General features: G+C 43.5%; 1 protein-coding gene across 1 annotated transcript in view; it reads left to right on the top strand.

Moving 5' to 3' along the window:
* GZF1 (GDNF inducible zinc finger protein 1) overlaps positions 1-7,585 on the top strand; it is a 28,322-nt gene extending 20,737 nt beyond the window's left edge. Inside the window, exon 6 of the mRNA XM_077485508.1 lies at positions 7,057-7,585. Within this exon, the coding sequence (XP_077341634.1) occupies positions 7,057-7,392 (336 nt within the window). The 3' untranslated portion in view covers positions 7,393-7,585. The remainder of the gene's footprint in view (positions 1-7,056) is intronic.
* Positions 7,586-11,324: the final 3,739 nt, after the last annotated feature.

Raw genomic sequence — 11,324 nt, 5'->3', positions numbered from 1 at the left:
CTCTTACCGGTTTCGTCACAGTCTCGTGACTCCCCCACCCCCTTTTCATGACCAGGCTATTTTTTTGTGATACAACACTGCCCTACTTTAACTAAAAATTGCGCAATCGTGCAACGCTGTACCCAAATACAATTTTTGTCCTTTTTTTTTTTTTTTTTCCTACAAATGGAGCTTTCTGTGGTGATATTTGATCACCTCTGCGTTTTTTTTTTTTTTGTGTTTTTTTTATTTGCTTTTTTTTTTTTTTTTTTGCATTATAAACGGCAAAAAAACAATTTTGAAAAAATAAAATAATTTTTTTTTTCTTTCTGCTAACACATCCAGCAAAAAATGTAAAATCTAATTTCTTCATAAATTTAAGACAATATGTATTCTGCTACATATTTTTAGTAAAAAAAATAAAATTCCAATAAGTGTATAATGATTAGTTTGCACAAAGGTTATAGCGTCTACAAACTTAATTAGCTATGGCAGCTAGGAATCGACCGATTTATCAGTGTGGCTGATATTCACTTTTTCAGAGTAAATAGCGGTCAGTTTTAAACCTGCCGCTGTTACCGATATTGCTTCAAGGGGTTTTACCGGGGTGATGCCTGCAGCTGCAGGCATCACCTTGGTACTTGGCTTTATTGTAATAACAACCAATGCAGCTCAGAAGCCGGTCGGCTGTTATTACAAGCGGGGTTTGTCCCACATTCCGTCCCACCGGGAGGCTCGAGCAACCAGCCGACACGTCTGCTGGCTGGCCGAAGACCCAAACAGAGCTGATGCTTCGTTTGCTTCCAGATTACTAGATCCAAGACCCAAAGTCATGACATCACTTCCCGGATTACTGGCATCTTAAAGGCGCCGGTTTTAAAAAATAAAGTATTCAAAAACGCTGATCTTGACGTTTTGAATACTTTGAAGTACAGAGGAAGGGTTTGGGGTCTTATGACACCCCTGATCTCTCTATAAAGAGTACCTCCCACATGCCTATTACTGTCACAAGGGATGTTTACATTCCTTGTGACAGCAATAACAGGGATAAAAAAACACAAAAAAGTAAACAAAAAAATGTAAATGTACAAAATATCGGCAAAAAATATCAGCAGGAGAGGTGGCCAAAATATAGGTATTGTATCAGCACAGAAAGAGCGATATTGGTCGATCCCTAACATCAGCGACCTATAGGGGGACTGCAATATTGTGACGGATAATTTGCACACTGACACATTTTGGGAACCAGTGACACTAATACAGTGATCAGTGATAAAAAAATATATGCACTGTCACTGTACTAATGACACGGGTTGGGAGGGGGTTAGCATCGGGGGTGATGAAAGGGTTAACTCTGCGCCTAACCAAACTGTGGGAGGTTATTTTACTAGAAGACATTGATCCATGCCTTCCCTACTGGCAGACTGCCTTTCTGCCTCTCTGCTTGATCATGAGCGGGTGCTGGCAGGCATTGAGTCAGTGGAACTCACCGCTGGGCTCCTCAAGTCAGTGATCACAGCGGGAGCACATGTGCACCCTACCCTGAAGAGCTGGATCGCTTATATACAGTTGTGTTCGTAAGTTTACATACCCTGGCAGAATTTATGATTTCTTGCCCATTTGTCAGAATATGAATAACACAAACTTTTCTATCACTCATGGTTAGTGTTTGGCTGAATCCATTTATTATCAATCAACTGTGTTTACTCTTTTTAAATCACAATGGCAACAGAAACTACCCAAATGACCCTGATCAAAAGTTTACATACCCCAGTTCTTAATACCGTGTATTGCCCCCTTTAACATCAATGACAGATTGAAGTCTTTTGTGGTATTTGTGGATGAGGCTCTTTATCTTCTCAGATGGTAAATCTGCCCATTCCTCTTGGCAAAAAGCTCCCAGTTCCTGTAAATTCTTGGGCTGTCTTGCATGAACGGCATGTTTGAGATCTCCCCAGAGTGGCTGAATGATATGGAGGTCAGGAGACTGAGATGGCCACTCCAGAACCTTCACTTTATTCTGCTGTAGCCAATGACAGGTGGACTTGGCCTTGTGTTTTGGATCATTGTCATGTTGGAATCTCCAAGTACGTCCCATGCGCAGCTTCCTGGCTGATGAATGCAAATTTTCCTCCAGTATTTTTGATAACATAATTTCCTGTGCCTTTGTAGCCCACACATCCCCAAAACAGCGATCCACCTCCGTGTTTCACAGTAGGAATGGTGGACCTTTCATCATAGGCCTCATTGACTCCTCTCCAAATGTAGTGTTTATGGTTGTGGCCAAAAAGCTAAATTTTGGTCTCATCACTCCAAATAACTTTGTGGCAGAAGGTTTGAGGCTTGTCTCTGCGCTGTTTGGCGTATTGTAAGTGGGATACTTTGTGGCATTTGCATGGTAATGGCTTTCTTCTGGCGACTCGACCATGCAGCCCATCTTTCTTCAAGAGCCTCCTTATTGTGCATCTTGAAAGAGTCACACCACATGATTTCAGAGAGTCCTGTATTTCACCTGAAGTTATTTGTGGGTTTTTCTTTGCATCCCAAACAATTTTCCTGTTAGTTGTGGCTGAAATTTTAGTTGGTCTACCTAAAATAAAGCAGTACAGCGCAGATAATAAAACCTAATACACAATATATAAAATAATCTAAAATAACAATCGTTCAATAAAGAAATGCAGGATAGATGAAATTAGACGTCTAGAGTCCACATGTGCAGGGTGTTTCTTTCCAGCAAATCGGGGTGATAAGTGTGATCCCTTCCACCATCAGAAAAAATGGACTTTCACCTTAAATAATAGACCCCTGAAAGATCAGACAGGTCAAAGAAGGCATATCCCCATCAGGGGTTAATCAGAGGTATCCAAACTCATGGGGTAGCACTCCTGGGATATAATCATGTCTCGAGTCCCATATATCAACAAGGTTCCATAAGTCATATATGAAAGACATAGAATAGCAACATCTAGTTCTCTCCGTATAAGATTTATTAATTAAAAGCAAATAAAATACAATACACTCACGTAGTACAGCACTGCGCTCCAGTGCTGAGTGACAGATGAAAATGAAATCAGATCAGATGAGCAATCATGCATGGATCAGCGTTAAAGCAAGTGGGTGACGTCACGACTTAGGTCACGTGGTCCGTACGCGTTGCGTCCCCAATGTAGGCGGGACTTTATCAGCGGCAACAGCGTGATGTCAGGCGGCCGCTTTATACCGAAAATGCTGATCACGCTAACCAATAGGAACATCTCCAGCACCTAGGTCAGGTCCCACAAGGGAAACAAGACCAACGTGACTCCAGAAGCATGAAATACTCATGCGACCAGGCAGAGAGAAGAGAAGGAGACTAAATAATTGCTATAATCACATAAAATTAGATAAAAAACAAATAAAATATGAAACACCGCTCACAGCACCACTGACATAACATATGTTAGGGAGAAGGGGCAGACCACAAACAGTGGCGGTAATCAAACATATCAAAAATCAATAAAAAAACTTATTACAAGGGGGTGGGTTATACTGAATTTCCCACAACCAGCCAAACTTGAATAAAATAAAATAATTAATGAAAGTAACAACTTCCAAGAGTAAATAAACAGAAAACAGTTTCTATATAATAATAGACTGAAGAAGAAGAAAAATATATACAAAAATACAACATATTGAAAAAATACAACATATTAAAAGAATACAACATATTGAGAAAAAAAAAAAAGGAATCACCTATCAGAAATAAAACAATTAAAATTGAATTCCATGTTAAGACCCCCAGGGGCCAAAACTTTAGTTTCATAAAAAAATTTTTTCAATATGTTATATACAAAAATACAACATATTAAAAGAATACATTTTTCTTCTTCTTTCTTTTTGATATATATATATATAAATATAAATAATCTCAAAAAGAAAGAAGAAGAAAAATTTCCTGCAGACCCTTTTGACAATTCTTTTGCTTTCCCTATGACTCAGAATCCAGAAACGTCAGTGCAGCACTGGATGAAAGATGCAAGGGTCTGTCAGGAGTCCAGAAACTCATTGACCTTTTATACACACACACTAATTACAAGCAAACAGATCACAGGTGAGGATGGTTACCGTATATACTCGAGTATAGGCCGACCCGAATATAAGCCGAGGCCCCCAATTTACCCCCAAAAAACTGGAAAACTTATTGACTCGTGTATAAGCCGAGGGTGAGACATGGCTGTCCATCCCTGTGTGTCCGTCCATCCCTGTGTGTGTGTCCGTCCATCCCTGTGTGTGTGTCCGTCCATCCCTGTGTGTGTGTCCGTCCATCCATCCCTGTGTGTGTGTCCATCCATCCATCCATCCCTGTGTGTGTGTCCATCCATCCATCCCTGTGTGTGTATCCATCCATCCATCCATCCCTGTGTGTGTGTGTGTGTGTGTGTGTGTGTGTGTGTGTGTGTGTGTGTGTGTGTGTGTGTGTGTATCCATCCATCCATCCATCCCTGTGTGTGTGTGTGTGTGTGTGTGTGTCCGTCCATCCATCCATCCATCCCTGTGTGTGTGTCCGTGCAGCCTTGTGTGTGTGTCCAGCCTACCTGTGTCCCGAGCCGCCGTCGTCCCGAGCCTCCTCCGTCCCGAGCCTCCTCCGTCCCGTGCCTCCTCCGTCCCGTGCCTCCTCCGTCCCGTGTCGTGCCGATGGATCGCTGCTCCAGGATCGCCGCTCTTCTCGGCGGCCATTCTACAATTCAAAAGTCGCGCCTCCGCCTGTGATAGGCGGAACACTCAATTTCCCAGCAGCCTGTGTTCCGCCTATCACGGACATCCTCTCATCCTCGTCCGTAGTATGAGAATGAGCGGATGTCCGTGATAGGCGGAACACTGACTGCTGGGAAATTCAGTGTTCCGCCTATCACAGGCGGAGGCGGAGAAGGAGGCGCGGCTTTTGAATTTTAATGTCCGCCGTCTGTCTGCTCGATACGCTGATCGAGCAGTCAGACAGCGGTGACTCGAGTATAAGCCGAGGGGGCACTTTCAGCCTCAAAAAAGAGGCTGAAAATCTCGGCTTATACTCGAGTATATACGGTACCTTTTTAATAGCCATTCAAACTCCTTTGTGTCAACTTGTGTGCATGTTATCAGGCCACCAGGGTATGTAAACTCATGATCAGGGTCATTTGGATAGTTTCTGTTTCCATTATGATTTTAAAAAGAGTAAACACAGTTGATTTGATAATAAATGACTTCAGCCAAACACTTACCATGAGTGGAAAATGTTTTTGTGTTCATATTCTCTGACAGATGTCCAAGAAATCGTAAATTCTGCCAGGGTATGTAAACTTATGAGCACAACTGTATATGTGATCCAATGCACAGGTGCCGCCCTGTAGCAGCAAAGCTGCTATGGCGTGGACTTGAAGTGGTTAATGTACTCCAAGAAAAGGATTATATACAGTGCCTTGAAAAAGTATTCATACCCCTTGAAATTTTCCACATTTTGTCATGTTAAAGTGGTTGTAAACCCTTACAAACCACTTTGACCTACAGGTAAGCCTAGATTAAGGCCCCTTTCACACTAACGTCCCGTTCAGGCCCGCCTGTCAGTTTTTCAGGCGGACCTGAACGGGTGCTCCATAGAGCTCTATGGAGCGTCGGATGTCAGCGGTGACATGTCCGCTGACATCCGACCCGCTCCGATCCGAAAAAGTGTGACGGAGGAAAAAGCTATTTTTCCATCCGTCTGCGGATCGGATCGGATGACGACGGGCACTGCGGTCCGTCGTCATCCGATCTCCCATAGGGGAGAGCGGCGCTGAGACAGGTCCGTCCCTGCACAGTGTGCGGAGACAGACCTGTCATCTCCCTGCTCAGCGGGGATCGGCGGAGTGATCCCCGCTGAGCAAACGGACATCCACGGGGCGGATCAGAACTGATCCGCCCCGTGTGAAAGGACCCTTAGGCTTACCTGTAGGTCCAAAAAAATATCTCCTAAACCTATATGGTTTAGGAGATATTTGCCCGAAAACGGGCATCGCTGTCTACGGCGCATGCGCCGTAGACAGCGGCGCGCAGGCGCACTGAGCGCGGCATTTCCAAGAATGGAGCTGCCGTGCGTGTCGACTCCCGTGCGCATGTGCGGGAGTGACGTCATCGCAGCTTCGCCGAATGACAGCGGCGGAGCTGCGAGACGCCACCAGCAAGATGGATGCGGCGGACTACAGGGGACAGCGGCGACTTCGCTGGCTCCTGTGTCAGGTAAGTGACACATAATGGGCTACTATGCGATGCGATGCATAGTAGTCCATTATGCTTTACCTTTGCAGGGAATGAAAGAGGAAGTAAACCCATCAGGGTTTACTTCCTCTTTAAGACCAAAAAACATAAATGTATTTTATTGGGCTTTTATGTGATAGACCAACACAAAGTGGCATTGTGAAGTGGAAGGAAAATGATAAATAGTTTTCACATTTATTTGTAAAAAAAAATGTGAAAAGTGTGGGGGACATTTGTATTCTGCCCCCTGAGTCAAGACTTTGGAACCACCTTTCACTGCAATTACCCAAAAGACTTGCAGCTGGATGTCTTACACTTTTACCCATTCTCTTTTGCAAAAAAAAGCTCAGGCTCTGTCAGATTGGATGGAGAGCGTCTGTGCACAGCACATTTTCTTGTCACAGATTCTCAATTGGATTTAGGTCTGGACTTTGGTTGGGCCATTCTAACATGAATATGCTTTGATCTAAACCACTTTGTGTTGGTCTATCACATAAAATCCCAATAAAATACATTTACGTTTTGGGCTGTAACCTGACAACACGTGGAACATTTCAAGGAGTATGAATACTTTTTCAAGGCACTGTAGGTAGACCAATCATTTTTCAAGTTTGGGATAGATCAGGGAATTGTATTGCTGTCCGTGTCCCAGCTGGGAAGATTCATCTCCTGTTTCTCTTGGTCACCATTTGTACATTCTGTCCCAGTGACAATCGGATTGCAACATGTATGGTGAGTTATAGACCGCGCTGATGTTAAGTGAGCAAGGTTGTGTTATCTCATACTTGTCATCTCATCCTTGTTCTCTTTTTTTCCTTTTTGGTGAAGATCCATGATAAAAACATGCCCTGGAAGTCATTCCTTGTTGTTCTGGATCCAAAAGCTGAAGATGGGCAGAAATCGGAGCTTACTGAAGAGGACAGCGAAGATTCCTCTAAAGCTGCAGAAAAGCTCGCTTACACAGAGAACTGTCACTACCAGAACCTGACTGTCGTACCAGGAACTGTAGACTTATTACATGAAAACAATGCTACCTCCCTCCTTAACTGCAAGGCTGACTGTACAAGTATACCTCAGGAAGTGTATATAGCCACCACGCTGAGCCACCTGGCTGTCCTCCACACACAGTCTGAATCTATCCCAGCTATGGTCAATATGGAATAGTTGTATCTGTGTGGCCATAACCAATATTATATATATATATGTTATGGCCACATCACTATCCGTGTGGTCAGGACAATTCCAGTACCAATCTTGCCAGTGTTTGGAAGCTTGAGCTATTTCTTTGTATGCAGACGGTTTCTGAAATATTTTTTCCCAAAATGAAATTTCCTCAACAATAAACTTCTATTCCGTCCTTTGTTATTAAATGTGCGCGCAAGTACAGAATAGGAAAGAAAATTAAATCAAACCTTTTGGTGGGGTATAGATAAAAAGACACGATCAAACTTTAAAATATTCAGTCTTTGGCAGATTTGTGACAGGTGGATTCTGATTGGCTGAATTTGGTTATTGCACATCATATTTAAGCATTTAGACTCCTTTCACACTGGGACGGTGTGGGCAGTAGCGGTAAACCGGTGCTTTACAGCTGTTATAGCGGCGCTATTTGGCTGCTAGGGGGGCTTTTAACCCCCTGCTAGTGGTTGAGGAAAGGGTTAATAGCGACCAAAATGCACCACTCCTGAAGCACTTTGAATGAATGAATGAATGAATGAAATACTTGTATAGCGCACAATGCGAACTGAATCGCCTCTAGGCAGGCGTTTCGGCAGTGCTGCACATTCATTTCAATGGGCAGGATCGGTGGAGGGAGGTATACATCGCTCCCGCAGCACCCCAAAGATGCTGCTTGCAGGACTCCCCCCCCCCCCCCCCCCCCGTCATGCAAGCGCACCTCCCCAGTGTGAAAGTACTTGGGCTTTCTTCACACTGGGTGGCTTGAGATGCGCTTTTCAGGCGCTATTTTTAGCGCTAAACCGCATGAAAAGTGCATAGTGTGAAAGGGGTCTCAATGCGAAAAGTAGTTGTAAAGGCTTTTTTACTCTACTGCATTCTATGTAGTAAGATATGAGCAAAATATATCCAGTAAAGTGCTTTGTACTTACTATATTTGTCTTAATGGGGTAGACCAATGCCGGCCATACACTGTTCGAATTTTGAAAATTGTATCTAAGAATTTTCATACGAATTTCATTCCACCATTAGTGGGCTGCAGCAACAGCCGATTTTCGTGCAGAAATCAAATTTGAGGAATCGGACATGTTGGGAATTTTTTGAAAAACAAAAGATTTTCGAATCAATGATGGGAGAATCGTGCGAGAAATGTAATAAGAAAAGAAAATTTACAGAGAGAAAAGAAGATTCCCGGCCACGAGAATTCTTTTCTGTAGCAACATGAGGAGTAATTGAAGGCTTGGTCGGCCGAATTTCGAAAATCAATGGTGACCTCATCGGATCACGAAAAAAAAAAAAAAAAAACTTTCTGATTTTGAAAAGAAAATGTGTTCGATATTCGACCGTGTATGGCCTGCATTACTAAAACTGGTGCAGCTGGGCATGGTAGCCAATCAGCTTCTAACCTCAGCTTGTTCAATTAAGCTTTGACAAGAAAACCTGGAAGCTGATTGGTTTCTATGCAGAAGTGAGCCTGGTTTTGCACTCTCCAGCTTTAGTAAATAAACCCCCATTGTCTCTGTCTTGAGATGGCTCTTTATTAGAATGGTTAACAAAATAAATCTACTTGAGAGATGTAAAAGGATGAAGAGTTTTTCTTAATAAAATCCACAAGGCTAAAAAATGTGGCTCTCCGTACATGCAGACACAATCCAGTTGCCGGTTGAAAAGTCAATAAACCAAAATCACTTGGGCTTGGCTCACACTGGGGGCGACCTGTCGGGCAACTTGGCAGCCTGAGAAGTCGCTCTCCATTCAGTGCAGTGGAACTGTTTTAACGTAGAAAAAGATTCCTGTGCTACTTGGGGGGCGACTTCGGATCCGCTTGCATTGACTTGTATTAACCACTTACAGACCAGAAGATTTTCCCCCTTAAACCACTTGCCGCCCTCCATATAGCAAAACGCCGTCGGAAAAGTGGTTGCAATATCCTGACTGGACGTCATATGACATGGTCAGGATAACAAGCCGTGGGGCGATCGTTGTTGCTGTGTGTCACTCTGAAACACCGCAGCTCCGATCTAGGTAAAGGGTCTCTTAAGGCCCGTACACACGGTCGGACTTTTTGACAACAAACATGCAAATTAGCTGTTTTGGAGCAACATCCGACTGTGTGTACGCTCCATCGGACAAACTTTTTCTGTTTTCATCGGACTTTTGTTGGCTGTGCGAACGGACAAACTTTCTGGCAACAAAAGTCCGACCGTGTGTACGCAAAAGCATCGGACTTTTGTACAAGGTACAAACACGCATGCTCAGAACCAATGCAAAAGATCAGACTACAATACAGAAGTTGACCAAAGGTGGCGCTGGAGTCATTGAACGTCCTCTTTTGAAGTGGCGTCAGTACGTTGTGACGTCACTACGTTCGTGTTTGTTGTCAAAAAGTCCGACCGTGTGTATGCAATACAAACTTGTGGACCACGCCCTTTGTACAAAAGTCCACGGAAAAGTTTGTACAAAGTCCGACCGTGTGTATGAGGCTTTAGGGAGACTCTTTACCACGTGGTCAGCCGTGTCCAATCACTGCTGATCACGATGTAAACAGGAAGAGCCGTTTGTCGGCTTTTCCTCACTTGCATCTGACAGACGCGAGTAGAGGAGAGCCGATCGGCGGCTCTCCTGAAGGGGGGTCTGCGCTGATTGTTTATCAGCGCAGCTCTCCCCCCCCCCCCTCGGATGCCCACCCAGGACCACCATCGCTGGTGAGCATGGGTGGTAATGTGTGCCCACACATGATCCCAATTGGTGCCCACCAGCAATACCTGCTAGTGCCTCATAATCAGTGATGCCAATCAGTGCCATCTATCTGTGCTGCCAATGAGTGCCCATATTTGCCACCTGAGTGCCCATCAGTGTTGCATATCAGTGCCACCTCATTTGTTCCACCTCATCGGTGCCCATCAGTGAAGGAGAAAACGTACTTATTTACAAAATTAAATAACAGAAATAAAGAAAACGTTTTTTTTTTTTTTTCAAAATGTTCGGTCTTTTTTTTTTATTTGGTTAACAAAAAATAAAAACCACAGAGGTGATCAAATACCACAAAAAATAAGCTCTATTTGTAGGAGGAAAATGATAAAAAAAAAATAGGTTTGGGTACAGTGTAGCATGACCGCGCTGAAACCTGAAAATTGGCTTGGGCAGGAAGGGGGGGAAGTGCCTGGTATTGAAGTGGTTAATGACCAGGCCCTTTTTTGATACGGGACTGCATCACTTTAACTAATAATTACGCGGTTGTGCAACGTTGTACCCAAATAAAATGTATGTTCTTTTTTTCCCCACAAATAGAGCTTTCTTTTGGTGGTATTTGATCAACTTCCGCAAAAAACAAAAAAAGAGTGACAATTTAAAAAAAAAAAAATTGATTTTTTGCTATAATAAATATCCCCAAAAATTTTTTTTTATTAAGTTTAGGCCAAATGTTTTCTTCTACATATTTTTAGTAAAAAAAAATCACAATAAGTGTATATTGATTGGTTTGTGCAAAAGAAGGGATAGATTTATGGCTTTATTTTGTTTTATTTATTTTACTAGTAATGGCGGTGATCAGAGATTTTTTAGCAGGACTGCGACATGCGGCGGACAGATCGGACACTTTTGACACTTTTTTTGGGACCATTCAAATTATACAGCGAGCTGTATAAAAATGCACTGATTACTGTGTAAATGTCACTGGCAGGGAAGGATTTAAGTGTTCCCTAGGGAGGTGTTTCTATCTGTGGGGGGAGGGGACTGACCTATCTCTCTTCCTGAACATCAGATCTCTCTCACCTCCTCTGTCAGAACGGGGATCTGTCTGTTTACATGGACAGATCCCCCCATTCTCGCTCTCGTTCCCGACGCGCATCGGGTCCCCCGCTGTACAGTGGGCGCGTGTGTGCCTGCTTTGGCTCTTAAAGGAGCTGAAGTACACCTAC

Source organism: Lithobates pipiens, unplaced genomic scaffold (assembly GCF_037356315.1).
Source record: "Lithobates pipiens isolate NorthernLeopardFrog02 unplaced genomic scaffold, aLitPip1_a1.2 Scaffold_18, whole genome shotgun sequence".
Classification (NCBI taxonomy): domain Eukaryota; kingdom Metazoa; phylum Chordata; class Amphibia; order Anura; family Ranidae; genus Lithobates; species Lithobates pipiens.
Note: the sequence above shows the minus strand (reverse complement) of the source record. Positions and strands in the feature narration are given on the sequence as shown.